This window comes from Glycine max, chromosome 4 (genome assembly GCF_000004515.6).
Source record: "Glycine max cultivar Williams 82 chromosome 4, Glycine_max_v4.0, whole genome shotgun sequence".
In the NCBI taxonomy this organism is placed as follows: Eukaryota; Viridiplantae; Streptophyta; class Magnoliopsida; order Fabales; family Fabaceae; genus Glycine; species Glycine max.
This window is the reverse complement of record NC_016091.4, coordinates 4,186,299-4,211,688: the sequence shown is the minus strand read 5'-3', so window position 1 is coordinate 4,211,688 and position 25,390 is coordinate 4,186,299. Positions and strand designations below refer to the sequence as shown.

General features: G+C 30.9%; 3 protein-coding genes across 11 annotated transcripts; 1 reads left to right on the top strand and 2 right to left on the bottom strand.

Moving 5' to 3' along the window:
- Positions 1-218: 218 nt before the first annotated feature.
- On the bottom strand, positions 219-2,171 carry HSF-08 (heat stress transcription factor 8). 6 transcript variants are annotated; one of them, NM_001287459.2, is made up of 3 exons: positions 1,702-2,038; positions 740-1,616; positions 219-638 (listed from the first exon to the last, which is right to left on the bottom strand). In NM_001287459.2, exons 1-2 carry the CDS (start codon positions 2,005-2,007, stop codon positions 804-806), a joined length of 1,119 nt encoding a protein of 372 aa, NP_001274388.1. In that variant the 5' UTR covers positions 2,008-2,038; the 3' UTR covers positions 219-638; positions 740-803. The 6 variants fall into 6 exon arrangements, 2 of the variants coding, with proteins under 2 accessions (NP_001274388.1, XP_025983868.1); XR_413734.4 differs by having other exon boundaries at positions 276-638; positions 746-1,616; positions 1,702-2,140; XR_005890966.1 differs by having other exon boundaries at positions 276-662; positions 746-1,616; positions 1,702-2,113.
- Positions 2,172-13,214: 11,043 nt separating this feature from the next.
- On the top strand, positions 13,215-14,562 carry LOC100791969 (glutaredoxin-C6). 4 transcript variants are annotated; one of them, XM_041014818.1, is made up of 2 exons: positions 13,304-13,874; positions 14,054-14,562. In XM_041014818.1, exons 1-2 carry the CDS (start codon positions 13,479-13,481, stop codon positions 14,066-14,068), a joined length of 411 nt encoding a protein of 136 aa, XP_040870752.1. In that variant the 5' UTR covers positions 13,304-13,478; the 3' UTR covers positions 14,069-14,562. The 4 variants fall into 4 exon arrangements, with proteins under 4 accessions (XP_006578082.1, XP_040870752.1, XP_040870751.1 ...); XM_041014817.1 differs by having other exon boundaries at positions 13,329-13,874; positions 14,061-14,562; XM_006578018.4 differs by having other exon boundaries at positions 13,331-13,874; positions 14,046-14,562.
- Positions 14,563-19,755: 5,193 nt separating this feature from the next.
- LOC100797251 (probable ADP,ATP carrier protein At5g56450) lies at positions 19,756-24,611 on the bottom strand. Its single transcript, XM_003523597.5, has 2 exons — positions 23,994-24,611; positions 19,756-20,648 (listed from the first exon to the last, which is right to left on the bottom strand). Exons 1-2 carry the CDS (start codon positions 24,312-24,314, stop codon positions 20,019-20,021), a joined length of 951 nt encoding a protein of 316 aa, XP_003523645.1. The 5' UTR covers positions 24,315-24,611; the 3' UTR covers positions 19,756-20,018.
- Between the last annotated feature and the right edge of the window lie 779 nt (positions 24,612-25,390).

Genomic DNA, 25,390 nt, shown 5'->3' with positions numbered 1-25,390 from the left:
TATGAAATGCAAATACAATAGTAAAGTGTGTATGCTATTACATGAACTTAAGGACTGACTTGGTAATTAGAAGAATTGAAATGTTCATAGATAGAGATGGAGTAATATCTCAGAAATTACCCAACATTCAGTAAAAAAAAAAAAAAAAAAGTACCCAACATAACCTTTTAACAGAAAGAGCAACAGAACTCAATGATTACAAATAATTGAACAAAATAAAAGTTGAAAAGGGAGACGAATGCTTATTCCTCTATTAAATCAGGTGAGATGACTGGTAAGCAAAGAATTGTTAATTGATGTTCCACTATGGAATCAGCCACCGTACAAGAATCAATCAAATGATCTTACTACAACCTCCCTCAACACTGAAAATTTGAGAATCCAACAAATTATGATTAGACTAATACTACTTCTTTTCCCAGTCGATCACACCCCATTGAACATCTGCTTTTGAGTAACCTACCCTGCAAAAATGTACAATGTAGTTATAAACTGGGCAACAGAAGAGTAAAAATAGCATCATCACTAGCACAACGAATACTCAGCTATTCACAAAACATCATATTCTTTACAAAGGATACGGATAATGAGGCAATATCTGTCGACCACTTCTTCAACTAGTATTACCATCTTCGCTGCTGCATATAGAACCATCCAATATTCTACATCAATTACAATCACAGAAATTATCAAACGACAAATATCAACAAAAAAACAATGAAGCCTTATGAAATAATACCACCACGGTTCAAAGGGGAAAGTTTTATCTGAACCCCCTAGATAATGAAAATCCTTCCTTTCCACTACGGTTTGGACCCAAGATAACCCATGTGATCCACAAGGTTCTGCAAATCCTCACTCCACTCATCAGCATCCGCAATCAAATCCTCCACAGGAACATCAACTTGTGAAAAATCACCAATCACAACTTCCTCTTCAGGGTCCCCAGCAACCAAGTCTTGGTTCAGCAAGTCCTCCCAAACAGAATCACTCACCTCCCCCAAATTACTCCCACTTGCAACTGGAACTGAACTCAATATTGGGTCTTTGAGTTCACTGTTTGATTCTAACGGATCATTACACGCAGCTGAGAAAAAAGACTCCATCTGTGACTCAATAGTAGCCGATCCTTCTTCAATTGACAAAGCGAAATGATCTTGCTGCAAATTCTCCACACTTGGGGTAGCAGTTAGTCTCCTCTTTCTTCTCGCACCTTGCAACTCTTTGTTCTGAGCATTCCTTTGAAGAAACTGCTGAATAAAAGCCTGGTTGTTGAGTGCTTTAGCCAGAAAATTCATCATCTGTTGATGTTTCTTCTCAGTGGCTTGCAACCTAGTCTCCATGGACAACAATTGCTCCCTCGAGTTGTGCTGTTGTTGTCTCAACCTCACAATTTCAGCCATCAACACTGTCCTGTCTCTCCTCAACCTCTCCATCTCACCTTCCAACCCAAACTCCCCCAATTCAACACAAGCCCCACTTCCTCCCTCGTGTGACTGTGTCTGTGTCACTGTCACGTGCCTCCTCCTCTTTATCGTCTTCAACAATTGCCTCTGCCCCGCCAAAAACCCTTCGTTCGCAAACTCCCACTTGTCAGGATCAATTTTTCTAAAACCCTGCACCAATGTTAGTTGTTAGAATTCACAGTCAGTTATAGAAACACGGTAAAGTAAGTACGAGGAAGAGAAGAATGATGCTTACGTAGGTGTTGAGTTGTCGTACGAAGCTGGAGAAATTGTTGTGCTTGAAGTAGCGAGGCAGGATGGTGGTAGAGAACTTGTGAGAGTCCCAAACGACGAAACTGTTGCGGGATCTGCTCCACGAAACGATGTCGTTGGTGGATGGGTCTTCCACCACGTCGAAGGTTTTGGTGAGAAACGGAGGGGGACCCACCTCGTGCAACCCTTCCATGGGTTGCGGGGAGAGGTTTGAAGATGTTGTTGGGCTAGTTGAAGCAGCATTAGCATACGCCATTGTTTCTTCAACTTTCACTGTAACTCCCTTCATTGAGTGTGTGAATGTGAATGAGTGAAACGTTACTTGGGGCTTAGGGTAGAAGCAATTTAAGGTAGGGGATGAGGAAGATTCTAGAGAGAAAGGGAAAAGATTTTTTTTGATGGGTGAAGAGTGTCAGAAGATTCTGCCATTTGTCACTCTGCTGTGCCAAAGATATTTTGTAAAAGTTCTCGAAACTTCTCGACTTATCCGCTGCTTCCACCCAGAATCGCTTCTCAAAATGGGACGGACGCGTGTAATCACAGTTGCAGAAACGACACTGCCAAACGTCACTTCACTGGAAAACACTCTTGACAAAAGAAAAATAAAATATGTAGTAGTAAAAGCAATACTGTAACGCGGTTTAGTCGACATTCATTCATTTTTAACCGATATTAAATTTAAATATAAAATCGTAATAAATATTTTACTTTTTATTATTTGAGATTGTTAATCAAATTCATTTTTTAATTATTACTTATTTTTCTTCATTATTATAAGTCTTTGTTTGTGAGATTTTTATCATAGATGATGGAAAAAAAATAGTGCAATTGACTTTTTCTTTGTTCGATGCATGATAAAGTAACAAAAGTGATACTTCTACGTTTTATGTATCTTTATAAAACGCAAAAGTATCAATTTTTTTATATGATTTTTGGAAGCTATAAGGAGTAGCTTACCGATAAATAAATAATTGGAAGCTATAAGGAGTAGCTTACCGTAAATAAATAAAACAGATTAACTTTTTGTGTTTGTAAACTTTTAAATTTTAATCCAAAAAAGAATTGACAGACGTATACACATGTTAAATCATCACCAGAGAGAAAAAATAAAACATGAAAATAATTGTAATGAACTTCCATCAACGTTGAAATTGAAGAGGTAAAAATGAAATTTAGAATCTTTAATAATTAAAGGAGAGACTCTTGAGAGAATAATTTAAGTGAGTAGAAATTTAAAAAGTGGATTCTAATATGTAATAAAATTTATCTTGACTATTGGAGAATTTGATTGCTATAGTTATTATAAAATGGTAAGATGGGTAAATTAAATATGGCAAAAGAGTAAATATTAAATATTCTTAAAACTTTATTTCGTCATTTAAAATCTTAGAGAGTTCAAAATTAATTTTCTAATAATATTTAAAATTTTATAAATAAAAAAGTAAAAAGAAAATGTCTTTATAGAACTAAAGCGATTTATAAATATTCACTACCATATCAATTGTGTGAGATTGAGTTAGTCTCTTAAATTTGCCATATCTCATTCATTGATATTGGGCTACCTGCATCAGACAATTCTTAAACTTATATATTAAAATTTGATTTAATTATGCATTTGGTCCTTGTATGAATTTTATCTTTTGATTTGTATACTTCAAAATCATTATATATACTATTTTATTTTAATCTCTGTGAGTTTAGACACTAAGAGCTAAAAAATATTAAAAATACTAAGTATAGAAATTAATTTAAAAGACATTAAAATGGTATGATGTGTGTGGATGGTAAATGATTTTTAACTAAAGAAATTAAAATGTAGAATTTGTGCGACTAAAAAAATTAAAATGAGTAATTAAACCTTAAAATGTTATATATATACTTTGATAAAATTATATATTAAAAATATTTAAGAAAAAATAATTTAAATTGATTCAAATTAGATCATATTTATATGCTGAACTTCTAGCTCGAGCCTCAGGTTACTAGCAATTGAACTTTCCGGCTCATTGATGAATGATGATGGGTTGACATAAATAGATAAAACGCTTGAAATGGATTAATAAAAATGAAACAAAAATATTTTAGCACGAATTTTATCCAATTTTGGGTTAGCTTCGTGGTGTACTGGATCAGCCCACAAAAATAAAATTATTAGAACTAGAAAAATCAAGATTAATCTAAATATTACTTTAAAATAAATATTTGTCTGTTTTGAATAATAATTAATTTAAGAAAATTTAAGAAATTAATTCAGTTTTTCCTACAAATAATTAAATAAGTTATTTAAAATTAAGCTATACAAATGGATAAATAAATAGTAGAAATATAACCCATTATGAACAAACAATCCAATTAGATTAGCAATTAATAAACCCTAATAACACTTGATGGGCCACGAATTGGCCCACATTAAACTAAACCAGTAGCATTTAATGGGCCGCCCTAGGTTTCACCATCATCATTGCCTTATCAGTGGCGGATTTTATTTCAGCACCCAACATTTTATTCAATACATCTAGCAATAAAAGAAAAAGAATAAAAAAATATTTTTATATATAACTCTTACGAATTGATAATCCTTAAATTTTATATAAATTTTTATAAAAGGTTAATTTCACGTTATTAATACAATATTTTAATCAATTAAACTAATATATTAATTATATTAAAAAATAATTAATAACAATATATATATATATATTAAAATTTTTAATATATATTTAATATACATATAAATTTACATAATAAATTTATAATAATTAATTTTGATTTAATAATATATTTTTTTACATATATAAATTTTTCTTACATCTATATGTAAACTTATAGTTAAAAATTATATATATAAAAAATATTATTAAATTAAAATTAATTATTATAAAATTTATTATATAAACTTATATATATTAAATATGTATTAGAAATTTTAATATTATATATATTGATAATAATTATTTTTTAATATATTTAATTTATTAATTTAATTAATTAAAATGTCGTGTTAATAATATAAAAATTATATATAAAAAAAGTTTTTTTGTCGTATTAATGTATTATTTTTTAACATAATTAACATATAAGCAAGGAAGAATATTCCGTCCGCGCGCTGGGACATTAATCATAGGTCTTTGTGTCGTAGGATCCTGCTTTTTCTATCGTGTTCTTTGTCTTTAACTTTACTTTTTCTTCTCTTATTTTATTTTCAATTTCAAACAAAAATGGTAGTGATACAACTTCCACCCTTAACGGTCACAAAATTAAATTTAAACAACTGATGAGAATTTTTATTTTTTTAATAAAAATATATAAAAAATATTTACTATTTTTTAAACAACTCCTATAAGAATACATTTTAATTAAAATTAAAGTAAAAATATTTATCGTGTGTTTATATTAATAATGAAATATATTACACTAAAAATATGATGATTGATATTGTGTTAATCTTTTGTATTATTAAAATTAATTTTTGCATACTGTGTTATGATGTTAATACAAAATCATAACATTTATATTAATAAGAATTATAGTTCTTGTAACTTTTAAAAAACATTAAAAAAATTCTTATAAATGACAGATTAGGGATTATTTATGAACAGGTCGTTAGTGGGAGGGAAACTGACTTTTTAATTGTTTGAAACTAAATTTTATATTTGTAAATTTTATATTTATATCTATATAAAAAATAGGGAAACAAACACGTTTCTCCTCAAAATTATTCACTGTATAATCATAGTCAGACAATGAAGTCATAATGTTAAACAAACAACACGCTACAATCTCGTCAGTGCGTCACCGACGTGCCAAGCCTAAGCATCAGATTGCGTCACCCACATGCAAGCCTAAGTAGAAATAGTTAAATTAAGAATGACTTTTTTTCACAAAATTATTACAAAATAAGCGAAATTTAAATATTTTATCGAAACATATTAGTTACTACTACTTACTACCTCCATTTTTTTAATTATCGGATTTAAATAAAATTGTTTCTATATATTTATTGTTTTTAAAGTTTGAAATAATATTAATCACTCTTTTAGTAATTATATCCTGCCTCCATCCTTGACACTTCTCATATATATATTATATATACATATTTTATTTAATTATTATAAAATTGTATAAAATTAACTGTGTATTTATTATTATAATAATAATTAAAGTTAATTTGTAAAATTAATTATGTTTATTGTTATTATCGTAATGATTAACATGATAATTAATGTAAAAGTATGCACTGAATCCATGCAAATGTATTGAGTCATGTTAATAATTTAACAATTAAAATATTCACACCAAAAATTATAATAAAATATCAATATGTATACAAAAATTAGAAATCTAATATTTTAACAAAAAACATTTTAATTTGAGTAAGGCTTAATTATGTTTTTGTTCCTAAAACTTTAGATTTTTTATTTAATTCACATATTTTATTACTATTTTTAGTTTCTCACTAAAATTACTCTACATGTCCTTGAAAGTTTTGACAACTTTAAAATTGCTACGTGAACTATCATTATATTTAATATGAGCATTGAAGTTGTATTTGTTTTTTAATTGGATCTTTTCATCTATCCTTCTAGAAAATTAGTTGCTTTGTTAAGTTGTGTGATTTTGCAATATGATTATTGTAAGGTGAAACCAGAGTCTTATGAAATACTAATTAGGTTGAGTGGATCACACAGGTGAAAATATTGAATGAAACAATTGGTTAAAAATATAAGATTCAAAATCTGCATATGTGAGAATATTGTCCTTGAGAGATGGGACTATTCACTTGAGAGGTGTAATAGTCCGTGCACCTGCAGAGGTAACAATCAATGTTTTATGAAATGAACATGTCATCAATTTAGAGGATGCACTGGGTTAATTAATTATTGGTTGAATCACGTAAACGAGGTATATATCATTAGTTAATCAAAACACAGTGGCCTAGCGGTAAGTTATTCCACAAGAGTCATCCACAACAGTGGTTCAAAGCAGGAATACCAATTCAATAATGTCTTGGGTTGTGCGATTTTGATCCTCTACAGTTTTAAAATAAACTGAAGTTAGTAAAATTTAAGAGTAAGTTACATACATCATTTTATAATTTATTTACATATTTTTCTTATATTTTAGTCAGAAAATATTGTTTCCTGAAAGATTTGCACATCGTGGACAAATCTTTGGGGATAGTGTATCCATTACACGTCTTATGTTAATCCTCTATTTGACTATTTGTGACTCTGTGCCTTAAGAGACAACAAAACTAACACTTTTTTTTGCCCATCTCCTGAATTTCTTTTTTTATTTGTCCACTTAAGTCACTTCCTGTCTGTGTTGCTTCCATCTTTAAAAATGCCAGGCAGGATTCGAGGAATTTGACGAAAACAAATTTGTACAAACCAGCACTTTTACCTTTTCATTTTGTTTCTCCAGATTGAAGAAGTAACATTTGGAAAAACAAAACCAATAACAAACTGAACCACTTACAATTATCTAGGGTGATTATACGTAATACGATCGAAGTAATGCGTAAAATTGATGCATACGTCAAGTTTAACTGGTCATTAATGCGTATATGAATAAATTTGGCCCATTGGAAGCAATAATAGGAAGGAATGAAACTTTGGTTAATGCCCGGAACCATGACATGTGACTTCCACTTTATGGGACATATGCTAAGTAATTAAGTTAGATCCACAAGATTTGTTTATTCCATAAATTTAGAGATTGAGACATAGGGAGTCACGACAGAATTAAAATGGAAGAGTATCGGACATGAGGTGTGTCGATATTTAGAACTTATAAAATCAACCACTAATCAAAAGTCCTGGCATTGAACCCACCGAGTGTCAAATCCATTAAAGCTCAGTGCAATGCATTTATTTGGTGGTAGTTATATAACGACGGAGATTTTTTAAAAGTATTACTTTTTGTTTTTGTTTTTTTTATAATAGATTTTTTAAAAGTATTACTTTTTTATAATAGATTTTTTTAAAGTATTACTTCCATGCGTGAAGTTTTAGTTTCAATGATTATTTTTTATTGTTGATATTAAGTTTCAATGAAGGATTAATTGGAGAAAAAATTAATTTTCAATTAAAATTGATGTAAATAAGCGTGATTAACGGATGCCTATTGAATTAGAATTTTGAAAGATTTTAAAAGATTTTTTTTATAAAAAAGTATTGAGGTATTTAATCAAAACTTTTTAATGACAAATAAGTTTTGTAGTATTCAAGTATGATTTTTTAACGAGTACAACAAAATCAAATAATATTTAACAAAAAGGTATTTAAAAATATAAAAATTTCAACAAGTTCATTTTTAGTATGAATTTTATCTGATTTTTTCAATAAAATATATACAACAAACAATAAAAAAAAACTTTGAGACTTTCCCAGATTTTTTTTTCTTTTTCTCTCATTATTCATAATTTTTTTTTTTTTTTTATATTTGAGTCATGAGAGATTACTATCTCACTCCTAAACTAACCCTAATCGATTTTGTTTTGTTTTAGGTAGTACACGAAACGGGTGTTTAAGGTTTCAAACTGTTTTACTTCTACACTATTAAAATCTGTCAAAAAATTGAAAGTAAAAAAAAATAAAAAATAATGTTGTTCTTTTATTCAATTCAATTTTTTTAATAGAATTCAATTCGATTTTGAGTTCTCATGTTTAAAACAAAACCAAGTCATAAATCTACTAAATTTATTTGTTTTCCTATTATACTCTCAAATAAAATTGAGATTATTTTGATTTATGATTTGCAATTTAAACTGAAATGAGTGTAATTTATGATGAGTTTTTAATATTCCAAACAAGAATTTTCTAAATATTTTAATATGTATTGGATTATTTTTATTTAATAAATATTTTTCTAAATAAAAAATCACTAAAGTGTATATATGTTTGGAAAGAAGAAGAGATGAAAGAAAGGATGGAGATGGAAAGAAAAAATATAGTAATTCAAAGCCCTTTCCTTCCTCTATTTGACAGTTGATACCATGTCGGGAGGGGAAGAACTGCAAAAAAAAAATTAATGGAGACCAACACTATGATACTGCATCCAATTTAGGCGAAAAGGACAAGAAACTACTTTTTGTGTAAGTAAAATACCAAGGCCGTTCGCTTTAATTTATTTATTAAAAAATATTTTAAAATAAAACAAGCATTTTTTTCCTTTTTTAATGTGCTTATCTGTATGCTTATTAAAAAATACCTTTGAAAGGTATTTCATTATAAGTTTCTTAAAACAAAACGACCATAAATTATCCTTATTTTTACAACTTATGTTTTGTTATTTGGGTTTTTATGTCATTTTATATACATTTTTTTTCCTTTTCTACTACTTTCTACAAAAACCAATCAAGAGAGAATAAAACTTTTATCTTTTGTTTCGTTTTATTTTATTTTCTACTAAACAACCTAAAAATCATCGTACTTACTACTTTTTTCTTTCTTTTCTAAACTAAACAAAAGCATAATAGATTCTACTCTTAACCTAAATTAATGAAATTTCATTTGTTTGCTAACTAAATAAAATAATTGAACCAATTCAAATTGCAAAAGATAAAATTAAATTGGTTCTAATTCCCAAAAAGAAAAAAATTATTCTCATTTGATATTTTTTTCAAATTTATTTGAATACAACCACATTTTTTTATCATAAAATCAGATTAATTTTACCTTAAAATCAATTCATATCAAATCATGAACACCTCTCGTACATACAGAGCATTTGACCAATCCACCGTGATTAGCTTTAGAATGTGGTTTAATTTTGAGCACACGATGATGCAATTTGCATCTTCAGTCTCGTCATTTTTTTTTCCGTATCTTAATAATCATGCTTTCTCCACTTAAGTAATTTTTTGTATGTATAACATAACGAAATGTCGTACTATTAAAAAATTAATTGATATTTTATCGCTCTACATTGTTTTAATGTATGGTATGTTATTATGTAAAATATAAGTAAATGACTATTATTTAATTCTCACATTTACAAATGCCAAAATCATGTAAGAGGCTAGGCAATAGGAGTTTTGTTGTGAGAGATCAGAACATTCAAAAATTATTATTCGATGTAAATAAATAATATTAAATTACATTAAAATCTCATGTAACCGTTAAATTTCTAAAAAAATGATCAAATAAATATTATATCTTCAAAAATCTTGTATTTAAACATCTCAATTATCATATAGTAATAAGGGTAGTGGTAGTGACATGATTGTTATCATGATCACCACAATTATTACCATAATTATTATTGTCATTGTTATTGGTGTCACAAACAAAATCATTAGATTCTGATCACTATCATAATAGTTGTTATCTCTATTATCATCATGCCACCACATAGTAATAGTAATAAGGACAGTGATAGCGACAATAAGGAGATGATGACAATAGTGATAATTATAATGATAATGATAACAATAATCATGATAATGCATTAACAATAATATATGAGAAAAGTGACATAAAAATTAAGATACTAGAGTGTAATAATTGAGATCTTTTAGAAATTTGATTTTTATGTAGAAAATTTTCTAAATATTTAATTTTTGTTTGGTATATATTTTTGAGATTTAATAGACATAAGAGATTTTAATGAATTCTCAAATAAACATGGTAATCTAAATCATCTATTTTGATGTAACGATAATTATTAATTGCTCTTATCTTTTACAATAAAACACTTCTCTCACTTACATTTTCCACACACAAATATGACAATGAGAATTTAGTTAGTTTAGAAAAAAATATTAAAAGTAATTTAAATAGTATTTGTTACTCAATACACCATAAAAAAAACTTTGATATTATCATAAAAATAATACTATCTTGATCTGTTCTAAAATAAGTATTATATTTAAAAAAAAAATATTTCTAAATAAGTATAACATTTGATTTTTTAATGTAATATTAATTATTTTTTTTATTAATATTCCTAAAAAATGTTACTTTAGTTTTTGAATTTAATATCAATATTATTCTATTTTATTTATTTAATAAATTTGGTTTTATAAAATTATCATTTAATTTTATCTATTTATTAATTTTTCTAATCTTTATAAAATAACTTAGAACTACATTTATCTTGAGAATGAAAAAATAATCAATGGATGAATTTTTTTTATCTGAATGGTGACCACGAGTGCCGCTTCCGCACACAAAGGCTAGGTTTTTTCATGTTTTTTTTTTCAAATAAAAGGCTAGTTTTTTTTTCCCTCTTCATAAGTTTCTTTTGAAATCTATTCTGTGAGGTATGATCATAAACTAAATATGAGTCCTTTTTTGATTTTTAACTTGTGAGAAACTAATCTTTTTACTAAACTCAATATATCATAAATAAAGAAGAGTTAAAACTTAAAAGATTATTGGCTTAGATATGGAATTATAATTAAAAGTATCATTTTATTCTACAGATTATTTCGACAAAAGAAAATTAATTAGATATAAAATAAGAAACTTTCCACAACTTTGGTTAAAAAAAAACTTAAAAGGTTGAGAAGTACTTTTAGTTCACTATTGCACATTGCGTTCGACCCACTCAGCCACGTCATATATATATTCCCATTCCCACTGATTTCAGAATCCACTCATCCAATCACTCAACAAACTTTGCGTAGAAGAAAGTCACAAGAAACCAAGTCCAAGGTGTAAATTTAAACCACTTCCACACCCTTGTCGTCTAAGATATATATTACTGGTATTAGTGTATGTTTATTTTTTATTAGGTACCTCTCTACTTGCATTGCCATTCACTGTCTCCTCGTTTAAAACCTGTGCACATTTCAAAAGTTCAACATACAATATAATCAATACAGTTTTTCCGGCAACTTGTTTCATTATATAATCCTCTTAATATTTTATACAAATATTAAACTTTAATCTTTTAAGAGAAAAAAAGTCTTTCATAACGATTTAATTTAATTTAATCATAACACTTCAATCCAAGAAATTGTAATTAGATTTTTGCTTTGAAGGGTCTGTGATGGATTGGGTGATCACTCATGTAATGTTCATTTAAAGACCTCTACTCTAGCATGATGTAGTTACAAAAAAATGTTCTTACAAGAAAAATTTTAGTACGTGAAAAACTTTGACCATCAAAATGAAGGTAGTTGTTATTACATTTCTTTGTTGGTCTAGTGATCAAAGATGGATCCTCTCTTGTTAGTGTCCAATCAATGGGTATTAGCCTTGGCATGAGCTTCCGAGGTGGCTTTATGTTATTGGCTACTATTCCCAACCTGGGGCTCCCTGCCTGAAGGGGAACGTATCGCAGTGGAGTAACTCCATTTTTAAGACCCTCCGATAGTTATGTCATGGGCGTGGGACTGGCTCTGCGCGTTCACCCCATCTCACCAGCACGCCAAGCTTAATTTCTTGACTTTTATCTATAATTACTACTAATTAAACCATCTATTTATTGATATACGTTAAGATATTTGTTGAAGAAGAAATTAGGTAAAAATAATGAGATTTACCATATTATTTATTGTTTATTTCTTTACTTTTTTATCTATTTTTATTTTTATTTTTTTTCCTAACTAAAACACCTTTAGTTTCTATTTCATTTAAGAGACTCAAGCTTAACACCTTTAAGATTAACAACTTGTATAAAAAAAGATTAACAACTTGTTAATATCTAATTTCATATTAATGCGACACATATGTATTTTTTTTTTCAACATTAGATCACGTTTATTAATACAGAACTTAAAAAATGGCCGATAAGTAAGAAATTCAAAGATGTTGAGACTGATTTTTAAAATTAAAATGATGATGAAGAGATTGAAATGATTATTTACTTTTCGTTTCACCCCCAAAATATCCGGTGTCCCTAAACAACGGTAAATTGCATGGCCACGCGCCCTCGTCTTCATAGTATCTATCTACTATCAAGTAATAATTCATTGGTGGTCTTGGTCCTGGTCCTTGCTAAAGTGTAACAACCACTACGACTATATATATATATATATATATATAGTTAAAGAAAAAACTCATGTCTACCTAGAATATGGCTATGCTGTGCATCTTGTCAAACATTAATATTTAGAGCTAATAAAAAATAAGGCAAGGGTGGTTTTATGGAGGGATCAGTACACTTTAACAGAAAAAAAAGTCGAATCTCTTTGTTTGACGAATCCAAATTGCGTAACACATACATATGAAACCAAGCATTCAATTAAGATTCCGATACTTACAAAGTTTCCCCTCATCGGAGTTTAATCGTTGCAGTATACACTTCTGTTCGATCTTTATAATTATAGCGATTATGTTTTTCATATAAAAAAAAATCCGTACCTGTAATTTTGTTGATATTAAATATACATATTTTAGACAGAGAATTTTATTATTTATAATAAAGATATTTAACTTAAATATGATTATTTTTAATGAAAAAAACATATGATACACTGGTATGTAAAAAAAAAAAAAAATCTAACTAAAAAAAGGAGTGAGAAAAAGGTAAGTGAAATTATGATAATTACGTTGCGTCTGGATGTATAGTTGAAGTAGATGAAAATGATAGAAAAGAATGGCATATAAGGGCGCGTGGGGTAGAGTGGAGTGGTGGCAGCGATTGTAGAAAAAAAAAAAAAGAAACAGTAGTTTGTGATGAAAGCAAGCACGATTTGTCCTCTTGGATTTATAAAATAAAAACTCCCTCAAAGTCGGTTCCACAGTTTCAGAGTCTCTTTCTTCTTCTAGTAGTGCACCAGCAACAACTACAGTGAAGAGTGAGGAGGGGATGCAAGGCATAGGGATAGGGTGCTGCTCAAACGACGTCGTAGGGCAGCTGGAGCTAAGTCCCACTATGAGCAACTCCTCTTCCTCGCTATCGATGGAGCTGGACGAGTCCCCCGAGAGCCGAATCCAACGGCTGATATCGGAGCACCCCGTCATCATCTTCACCCGATCCTCCTGCTGCATGTGCCACGTCATGAAGAAGCTCCTCGCCACCATCGGCGTCCACCCCACCGTCATCGAATTGGACGACCACGAGATCGCCTCCCTCCCCCTCCCCGACACCACCGCCCCCGCCGCCTTCATCGGCGGCACCTGCATCGGCGGCCTCGAATCCCTCGTCGCCCTCCACGTCAGCGGCCACCTCATCCCCAAACTCGTCCAAGTCGGCGCTCTCTGGGTATGAACTATGCATATCAATATATTCCTCCCCTTGATTAATTTTTATATATATGATACGCTAAGCTATTGCTAGCTACCCTATCTGTCTAGTATTATTGTTCCAAAAGAAGAACATTACTAATTGTATAATTTAGGGTTGTGAAATCCCAATTTGTGTTATTGAAACTAGTTTGGCAGAATTTAGGTGAGTGATCACGAATCTGGTTTGACTTGCCGTTTACGGATCAGAGGTGACACGTGTACAGGAATGACATCCATGACCAGCGGGTGAGGGTGGTAATAATAACGTCAACTTTGGCCTCAACGCGCTACACTGAGTAGATTGCTCTTGTCCGTAGATTGGGTCCCATTCACAATTATTATGCAATCGGGACCGTAGATAGGGCAATCGCTTTGTCAGTTTGCTTCGGGAATCCTAAGCTTATCTATTCCTCCATCTCCTCTTCCCCTTTTACTTGTATGTAAATTCATTAATTTCCGGGTTAGAATTATGGCACTTTGTTTTATGCTAGTTTCACTTTCATCGTTATCTTCATTTTCCTCTTGTTTTTTTTTGTTTCAATGAGAATAAATGTATCGTAATGGCAAATATTATCTGGTTTGGATTGGGTGGGTGGGACCGTAAGAAACAGTAACACCACCGTGCCCTACCAAGTGAAGGTTGGAATAGAAACTTATTTGACAAAGGCATGCACCCCCAATTATTGCAAACAAACTTACTATACGTTGATGCAATTCTACACGCCTCTCTTTTCTTTTTCCTTCTGGTGCGCTACCTTGGTGTTTTTTTTTTCCTAGAATGAACTTAAATGGAATGGAAAAGATTCTTTTTCCTTCTGGTGCTGGCTTAGGTATTGTTTGGTAGATTGTATTTAAATAAGTTAAAATAAATTTTTTAAAATTAAATAGAGAATAAAAATATAATTTTTTTTGTTTCTCTTTCATCTCTGTCAAACTGAGGGTTAGCTCGGCCCCCTAAATACACACTCTATTCTGAAATTCCTTGCTGTCCTCGTGAAATCAATTAATATGCTACTTTAACCCCCAAATTCATTAGATTATTTTTTTATTATCAGCCAGAACCATTTACATAGATGAAATCCTTAGTTAAAAGTCTGGAAACCCGCGAAGTCGTAAGTAAATAAATGAAATCCTTAGTTAAACATATTGACATGCTTTAGAAAAGAGAAGACTTGTAAGAAGAATTCAATTTTTTGTTAACTTAAAAGGAAATTAATTTTTAACTATAGGTTAAAAGATACTTTGATACACACGAAAACACGGAATCGTGCTTCTTATTATTCTCCTATTATCTTTGGTGATGAAATATTCCCTTATTATCTTTAGGCTTTTTTTTTTTTACTGCATCGGTATAAATAGCCTTTTCTTTTAAAACAAAATCTTTGTTTTAATTTTTACTTTCGCCAAAACCCCGCCTACATTAAAAATTAATTAGTTAAGGGAATAACCATACATTAGACGAAATTATCGTTTCATTGGTTTTGTTTGATCAACTCGAACAAAAGTAACAAAAAAAAGAAGCATGAATGGATTCAAAGCTAAAACATTGGTAAGAATAATCGTATCAAATTATTGACATCATGCCAAGAGGTGCGTCATGGTATCCTTCTTGCCTTCACCGCCATAAACCTAACTAAGCTTCGGTCTCAACTTCCAAGTTTAAAACACATGAGACTTTCATCAGCATTTAGTAAGAATCACCATTGCACTAGCCATGCCAACTCAGCTACAAACTACAAATCAAAGGGAAACCAAAAATTATTAGTTGTAGTACCTAGAACTAGAAGCGAGCTTTCATCCTTTTTTCAAAGTATATGAAGTAACAAATTGTAGATTGGTGGAGATTTATTGATTGATAAGCATATATATATATATATATATATATAGCATCAATGAACCTGGACAACAGCATGAAGAGATGTTTTTAGAATGTGGATATAAGTCTAACTCAATATTAAAAAGGTTTATAGAGTGAAAATTGTCATATACTTATAAATACAATTTTAGTCATATCACTAGTGTGAGATCTTTAACCCATAGTTTTTCAAAACTAGTTATTAATATATATTCTGGAGAAAAAAGTACTACGGAAACAAATTGTTTAGGAAATTTTAATTAAAATGTGTGTGTGCATGTGGTGTGGGGGTGGGGGATTAAAAATCATCAATAGCTCAGCATAGCACAACATGATATTGGGATGTATTAAACAGAGGCTACAAATTTAAGAAAACAAACAAAGCGTGGCAGGATCTATTCCCAATTAAGGAAAACAAAGGAGGTATAGATGTGATAATTAAGGGTAAGTGTCCTAAATCCTAACCCCACAATTCCCACCACGCGATTATGTGACCCAATTATTTCTCCTTTGAGTTGGGAAAAGACAGAAGATGATGACATCAACAACATCAACCACAGCTGCAACTAACAACAGCGACAATCCAAGAGTGAGTGAGTGCGTCTTTCACTTTCTAATTTTTTGGCTTTCTATAATACAAAATCAGACGTGGCAAGCATGGCGTGGTTTTTAATTTAAAAAAATGGCGGATCTTATTAGAATCTTAGAGCCTCACGTAAGCACAATGATTCCATTTCCGAACACAAGTATGGAATTTGACGATTCACATTATTCAAGATATCATTCAAGGTTTTAAAATGCAAGTATGCTTATAATGCACATATAAACACAATTGGGCAGCCGACGTGAAAATAACAATTGGCTTTGCACGTTTGCTTTAGGCAGCAGAAGTCATAATCAAATGCTCCATAATGCTTGGGCTTTTAGGCATTGCACTCTCTTCTTAAAACATAGTTCAACATCAAGAAGTCTCTTTAAATATTTTATGGTTACGAACGTAACACCAGGACATATATAAACACGATTTTTCTTTTTAACAAAGAGGAGTGATATTTATTTCATTCTTTATTCATGTATAGACTCTTGATGGAATTCCTACCTCTCCCTTATACTTTTTCATTTCATTTTGTCTGTGTATGGGTAAATATAATCACGATGATCACCTGGAAAACCTTCTTGTTAATTTTAATATACATTTCATTCTTTATTGCTTTGCCTTTTATATTGATATACTTTATGGTACGGAATAATTCTGCATGAATGAGTACGAAATATAGCTACATGTTTATACATTATTGGATAAATATTAAATTAAAAAATAAAAAATTTGACGGAAATAAGAAGTAACCTTAGATGTAGTGTTCGTGCGACATAAATTAATAATATAGATAAATACCATGAAGACTTAAGTTTTAAAGCAAACTACACAGTATCCCCTGTGTTTTTTGGAGTAACAAGAATACATGGTGTAATGTATTTCAAACAACTAAGGAAGGTTTTTTTTTTTTTTTTTTTTTTTTTTGTAGGGTTAAAAAGAAATTGATATCATGTACAACTTAAAAAAATCATAGGAGATATCGGTATAATTTACTCCAAGTTTCATAACAAAACAAAAAGTTAATTCCTAAAATTTACTCCACCTTTTAGAGATATACCAAAGCTGATTGTTTTTAAAATAAAACTGATCATTGAATCATAAGTTTAAGGCTTATGGTTCAACTCTGATTGAATTAATATAAATAAAATAATAAAAAAAATCAAATAATACATAATATAATATTAAATAAACATAACATCATAAAAAATTATTCTGTCAATATATTTTAATTAAATTCTTTATTTTAATATCCATTTTTAATATTTAATATTAATTTTATCGTGAGATTTTTTAGAAAAAAAAACAAAAAAAAACCAAGCGCATGATTTTGCTTATGGAAATTTTGTGCTTATCAAAATTGTAATTATCGAAATTTTGGGCTTGAGGAAAATATCCCCAATTCTCAAAAGGTTAGGGGATTTTCATAACTCTGCTTCCAAAGCAATTTATGGCTTTGTTCTTAATGTTTCACTCAGGGAGTGTTTGGTTTAATTTCCTTTGGTGAATTTGATAGAAAATTTAAAAAGTTGATATAAATTTCATACTTATACACTCTGCTTTAATTAAAATATTTCATTTTTTTTTTTACTTTTATCCGTCTTTCATTTCTTTAAATCAAATGATTTCTTAGTTATGTTTGCAATCTGTGTGCATTGTAGATGTATCAGATGCCTTTAACAACTTTATGCTATTTTTCATTATTTTAGAGGCTTCTTGCCACTTTAATAATTTTAGGGTAATCTCACTTTGGTTACGTCATTTTGTCTTTGTTGCTTCTTGGGCTTGTTTGGAGTCATGCGACTTGCTGGATTAAAGAGTTGTAATGCCGTATCCGTCTACCCATATACTTTTCGGTAAGTGATAAAAGAGGTTTAAGTACCAAAGAGTCCTTATAATTTCTTTAATGTTCAAACGAGCTCTTTGTAGTTTAGAAACTCACATTCCATCTCCTTTTAGTTTTGACTAAATTACAACTTAATAAGAAAATGTTTAAATTAACAATTTCAAGCGAAAAGATATAATCATCTTTGCTGTTATGTCTATAAGTCATTTCATTTGATTGAGCTCCTATCAACTTGTTTCGACTTAGAATGAATTTAGTCTTACTTCACCATTGAAAAATAAAAAAAGATCTTTATATCTAAATTTTATTAAAACATAATTCATTTCTTTTTGAGTGTGAAACATTGTCAAACTAAACTATCCAACAAACATTAGCTCTATGTGAAAAGAAGGTGATTTAGCTGCATTTTCTAGTACAATTACCTTGTTATGACTTCACTCTAGTCACCAGTCTTGCCTTTGCCATCCCCCTGCTTACGGTTAAGGTAATGACTTTAGGCATGGCTACTGCACTCAAACAATGAAGCAAACAATTAAAGAGTGAAAAACAGAGGCTTATGGGGAGAGAAACAAATCCTATGTTTCAAAACGATGTAAAATTCAAACAAATTTCCATCAAGTAAAAGGGATCGAATGTTAATATTGTCTACCATAAAGATTAAAGTATTAAAAACAAAAAGTTCATTATCATTAATCATTTTCGAAATACACATAATGAAGTTTTGATTAAGTATTTGTTTATGCAATTCAATAAAATATGTTTCATACTAAACATCAGGATTTTTCACAGTTATATAATTTAACATGATTAACTAATACACCTCTTGCTCCCAATCATTTTCTATGTGAAAGTTAATAAAATTATACTAAATTTCTATCATAGAGCTAGTTTGAGCAACTCTTTCAAAAAACATTAAGAGGACATTAACTTTTATAGAAGTTAATTAGTAAAACAGATTGTACATTTCTTAACCACGCGCACAAGGTCTTAATTTAGCCATAGGGATAAAATAATGAACAACATAGAGGTGATTGAGTCTCTTTATGCTTGACATTTTTGAGTTGCAATTTAGTGAAAATCACAAGAAGTTGAAACGAAAATTTATAAATTATAGAGTTAATTTTAACATTAAGTTAGCCATAAGGGATTTTTTGGTATTTTACCCTTAAACCTACGACTTCATGCTCCTATCCAATCCAATTGCCTTCTGCCCTGCTATTTTCGAGCCACATACGTGTCGTTGCTCTCACTTTGGAGTTTAACACTTTACGCCACTTACAAGGCTTTTTCGTTCTTATTTCACCAATTCTTGGCTTAAAAATTGTTTGTTAACCTTTTCGCAAAGGTGGCTTTGTGTTGCCTTTGACAGCTTTATGTTATTCTTCACTATTTTAGTGGCTTCTTGTGAGTTTAATAATTTTAGGCTATTCTAACTCTGATTACGTTATGCACACACTTGTGTGCTAATTTAGTATTTAAGACATCCTTTTGCCAGTAAGTGTCCTCGCGCGTTACACCTTGCATTTGAAAAAATTAGACAACAAAAGATCAATTTTCTTTTGTTACCAATAAAAATCCCCTTTCATCATATCTGATTTCTGATCTTCCATCGTCTTAAAAGATACAAAGGAAAATTAGTAATAGCAAAGCCACAAAATCAATGGCCTTAGCGTTGGAATGCCAATAAAGACACATTTACTAATGAACTGTAATGGAGCTCATTTGTGCTTTTACAAAATTATCCTAAGCCTCAAGATTTGCAACATGTTGACGTATTGAAGTTGAGTCTCCGGTGTCAAAATGAAATCAATGAACGTTGGTGCTGTTAAATTCTCCCCCAGTTCATAAATTTCTTAACCTCATCGTACAAGACTAAGATAGCTGCTGCTCCTGTGCTCCTAAACACATTAGAAACTGCACCACGGTAAAATGAAGCCAACCCCTCTGTCCTATAGATCTTCCTCCAGCAGTCCAAGGTGCTGTTGTACACTGGCTGTTCCATGCCAGATTGCATCATCATCCTCCTACGAACCGTGTCTAGTGGATAAGATATCAACCCGGCAGAGGTTGTGACTGCCTGAGCTACCACCCAACGCTTCCACAACGCCAACTCAGGTTTTGATTCTTCAGACATGATCTCTTTCATGGTATCAAAGCCTCCAAAATAAAGGCCCCTGTGTACCACCATCCCATGTAGAGATGCAGGAAGGCCCCGGTAGATCCCCCAAATGCCATCCTTGTGGAATATGGTAGCCAAGAAATGGTAAATGCCTCGAAATTGGCGCACGTCTGTCCTTCCAATGTCAGCAGCAAGGCGCGTGTGTGCTATATCAAGGGGGTATACCAACACAAGCGTTGTACAGCCGGCTGCAGCGCCCGCTGCAAAATTAGCAGTGGCACCTGGCAAAAGATTGTCACTAGAGTTTCCACCTCTTAACATGCTTTTGTATAGATCCTGTTGAAAAAAATAGTTCATCTATCAATATCAAGACAGCATTAACTGTAACATTACATATTAAGCTTCAATTATAATCTTTCATCAGTTGTATGAGTGAATGATGACAGGCAGAAGAAAGAAAAGAAATACACATTGTAATATGCCAACACGGAAATAAACTTTTTTTTAAAAAAATATTGTGCCTTGTTCCATTGAATGCATAGATAGTGAAGTTGTTCTGTCAGTCATTCTCTATTCAATACCTTTGTCTGAACCACACAAAACGTGGTTGCAAAACAGCAAAAAGACATAAAAGGATCACATGGAGAAAGGAGCAAAACTAACAAAGATACACTACCAAGATTGTTACAACTGTTCTTTGGAAATTTAATTACTAACCTTGATTTTAGGTTGTAATAGCTGGGTTGGTATTTTTAGCACTTAATTGCACTCCATGTATTCATCTCAACCCTAGGTTAGGACACGAAAAACACAATTGTAAAGCCCACATTTTCATTCATACGTTAATAATGGGACTGGCCATCTTCTAGGCAAAAAAAACACAAGATACATCTTTTGCCACATTCACATCACAGTAGTCACATTCTTACTAATGCATTGCTTTAAATGAGAATCTATGCTTAAATCCTTTGTTTTATATTTCTGATAAAAACATTGCTGTCATTTGAAACCTCTATAAATGCATTAATTAGGAAGCTACATCATTGTCTTCAACAAGAGCAGAAAATGCTTATTTGGTTAGAAAATTCTGATATTTCTTCAGTCAGAAAAATTTCAGGATATTTTCACAAAAATCTGCCTGACTGAACAGTGCCTGTGTTTAGCATCCGAAGAAGCAAATTTCTTCAGTCTCAGACACCTAGCCCAGGATTCTTCAATTCCCTTTTCTCCCTTTGGACATGACTTTAGTTTTACCCTATTTTCTTTCACAAAATAATTTCATTAAATAAAATAAAAGATAGAAAAGGGAAGAGACTTGAATCAAATTACTATGATCTTTGTTTTTGGTCAGCAAATTACTATGATCTTAAAACAGTCTAATTATCTCATCTCAAGTTGTACTGAAACATTCCATTAATTTTGCTCAAAACAATGTCAGACACAGTAAATTAGTAATATAAAACTATAGACCAATCATCCTTATTTGAGTGGAAATTAATTATCCGGAGAGGTAAAGGAAATCCTAACCATCAAGGAATCACAATCCCAAACTAAATAAATAATGGATGAATTTGTCATCACAAGTTCAAACTCAATGCATTTAAGTATCTATGTCCCTACTTTTTAGTGTCTAGATCAAATTCCTATAGAACAACTGGTCGATGAATCAATTAATTTATTGATAAGTATTTTTAATATATTATATTATAAAATAAACATATTGATACATACATGTATATCCACACCATGCATTTGTGAAAGAAATCTTACTCCCACCAAAGACTGAAAAAGGGTTTCTAATAAACATGAAAAAAGAAAAGACAAAATCTTCATTAAAAAATTCTGGTCAGTGAGTAATTTATATCTCAATACTAAAAATGCAGAAAGTCAAACATCTATTACCATATCATGAAATTTAAGAAAAAGCCAATGAAAAGTCCAGTCTATAAAAGTACAGAGAAAGAGGTGTATTCATTAAAACTGGACAGTCCTAGATAATATCCAAAAGGCAGGGGAGGTAGGAAAAGACACATCTTAAAAAAAAAAAGAAGTAATGTAGTACCATGAAAATAAGGTGCAGCACATAAAAAAGATTCCATTCTACTTCTTACTCTCTCTTTACGGAGTAAGGCCAGACTTCTGCAGAGCAATAGGGAAAGAACTACAATAGCAACAATCAGCCTTGATATTGCAGTAGCAAAAAAATAGAAAAAGGAATTGCAAGAACAAACTGAAGAAAAGGAAGTCCCCTTCTCATATTTAATGAGTGAAAGGTGTGCATACTAGCACTGTTTCTAGAGTAATTATTCATTATGAAAACAGGTATTTGTCAAAATCCATTTGTACATTATACAAGGAGAACATTGTGGCCTGGAAAAGATTTGCCAGTCAGGATCTGCAATTTGAGAGATTTTGCTCCTGGATATAGGTATGAAGTGTTTGGAGTAATAAATGATGGAACAATACTAGGCAAGGAGGGTATATGGATGGCAGAAAAAAGCAAAAACAAAAAAAAGAACAGTAAATGAGGAACAGTTAACTTGATGGATGAGACAAATCTGCTAATTGATAGAGGAAAGCAAAAATTATGCTTATAGTTATGGACTATGGAGGTAAATTACAGTTTTACAAGAATCATGGCTAAGCATTGCTCTATATGATTTTGACATTGCTTTAAATAAAATTTAAATGTTTAAATAGGACGAATATTAAAATATATAAACCCAAAAAAATAAATGGAGGGGTACACCGAGTCAACTGAAAGATACAGTATATCTTGCACACCAATTTAAAGTTTAAAGGCTCTGATTAAGAAACAGGTTGCTACACATTCAAGACTTCCGGAAACTGATTAGATTCAATTATGATTATATAGTTAAAGAGGCCAAGGCCTTATAAACCCACACCAGAATCTCATACTTCCAATGTGAGACTTAAGTCGCTATCACCATCAATGAAAGCTCTATGACCAATCCATAGGAACCTTAGGAGAAGTACACCACAAAAGGTAGACATTATAGTTAGAGAGCCCAAGGCCTTATCAGCCCCACACATGAATCCCATACTTTTAATGTGGGACTCAAGTTTCATACCTTACAAGTGGATCCTAACATACCATCAAGAAATATAAGTTCTAAATGGTTGCAAAACGTGCATTGCTAGGTAATTTCCATTTCCATGAAACATATATTATACAACCAAAAACATAATATCATAATAAAATGCAGACAAAAGGTAAAAATACTAAATTAACTGCAATTTTCCTTGAGTAATACACCAAATAATTCCATAAAGTTACATGCATCATCAATCAGTCTAACCTCCAAAATTATAAAAATGCCATTTTAGTCCTTGAAATTACAGAAAAAGAATTAAAATGATATTTTTGTAATTTAAAATTGTCAGGTGTCTGAAATTTCAGAGACTAATTTGGTTTATTTTCAGAATCTCAGATGATATTTGACTGCAAATACTCGCAAGACACAAAATAATAGGATAAACTAAGGCAACCGAAGGCTACAATTCCTCCAAAGTTAAGAATACCAGTTCAACTCTCAAACGATGGTCAAACGAATAAATTCAGTAATTAGCGGACACAACAAATGAAGGAATCTGATTTTGGTGCATAACGAGAGAGGCAAAAGAAAAGAAAATAGAAAAGAAGAGAGGAAGGGTAACAACCTTGAGAGAGAAATTGAGAGCGACAGAAGGATAGTAACGAATAACACTGCTGCCATTGCCTCTCCACAAAGAGAGAATGCCTTCTTCCCTGACCGTACGGGCTATGCAATCCAACATGCCCTTGAATCTGCGACGCCCACTCGCCACAATCGCCAAGTTGCTCTCTTGGGTCTGCAACAATAGCTTCGCCCTCTCAATTGGGGCCACAATCGTGTGCACCACACCACCCATCACCGCCCCAGCCATCAGATCGCGCTGAAAGCTCTTCAACCCACTATTCAATCTTCTCCTTTCTGGGTCATCATCATCCGCTGCGCTCATCCTTTTTTCGCTGCTACGGTGCTTCCTTCTCTTCAATTCACAAACTTGGCTCAAAAGGGAACATGCCCATCATGCAAACCCAATCCAGTGCAATTTATTTATTTCACTTTCAAACCATCGAGCTTCTCCGCTTTTGTGGAATTGCGTTAATTTTCTGCGAGTGAGAGAAAAAAGAAAGGAAAAACACGGAACGATGAAAAGATGCTTCATTTCTAAACGTGGTGATGGCGTGGTTGGTGAAGGAAAAAACAAAAAATCGTTGGTTATTCTATTATGACTTTCCGGTCGGAGCTGTTATAGACAACAGATAGTTTTGTTCTATACTATTCTTTCGCTAGATTTATCCACCTGTAATTTACCATCTTCAGACTCTCGGATTTTTACATTATTACCGGAGTAATTAGTTTTTGTTTACCTAAATGGGTAAGTTGGGTTTTGAAAACACGACTTCCAATCTCATATTTCTTTGGATTACCTTAATGTTAGTATGTAATATTTATTAGTTTTGTAATTGACAAAACTAACTGAACATTCTTAATGAGATTTTTCATTCAAATAATATTTTTAAGCATAAAATTTAAATTTAAAATCTTCATTAAAAGAAATTAAACTTAATATTTTCCTACCGATGACTTTAAATTTGATATTTCAAAACTCGAGTTTGTATTTCTTTTATTATATTTCTAATTTAATTTTATTGAATTCATAACTTTTAACTTAAGTCGTGAATTATAATACGATTTTGTTCTTTTTATCTTTTTAATTTTTAAAATAATAAAAATATCAAAGCCGTGTACTTGTGTTTGTCAAAATGATTATATATTAAAAAAAACTAAAATCATTTACTAGAACACGACTTGATAAAAGTAAAAGAACAAAAAAAAAATTGAAGTCTGATTTAAATACACGTCTTCATCATTTTTTTTCTTTCTAAAAAACAAGTAAAAGTCTCACTTCATTATACAATTTCATTAATTTTTTTTTTTAAAATAAAAGTAGAAGTCTCATTTCAATAAACGATTTTACCATTTTTTTAAAAAAAAGGAATCCGTGTTTAAAAATATAATTAAAATTAG

Excerpts from the sequence above, each read along its gene's own strand:
- LOC100797251 (XM_003523597.5), bottom strand. The coding sequence starts at position 24,314 with ATGAGCGCAGCGGATGATGATGACCCAGAAAGGAGAAGATTGAATAGT. Across the intron at positions 20,649-23,993 it reads CTCTCAATTTCTCTCTCAAG|GATCTATACAAAAGCATGTT; the intron begins GTTGTTACCCTT and ends TTTTTTCAACAG.
- HSF-08 (XM_026128083.2), bottom strand. The coding sequence starts at position 2,007 with ATGAAGGGAGTTACAGTGAAAGTTGAAGAAACAATGGCGTATGCTAAT. Across the intron at positions 1,617-1,701 it reads TACGACAACTCAACACCTAC|GGTTTTAGAAAAATTGATCC; the intron begins GTAAGCATCATT and ends ACATTGGTGCAG.
- LOC100791969 (XM_041014817.1), top strand. The coding sequence starts at position 13,479 with ATGCAAGGCATAGGGATAGGGTGCTGCTCAAACGACGTCGTAGGGCAG. Across the intron at positions 13,875-14,060 it reads TCCAAGTCGGCGCTCTCTGG|GTGAGTGATCACGAATCTGG; the intron begins GTATGAACTATG and ends GGCAGAATTTAG.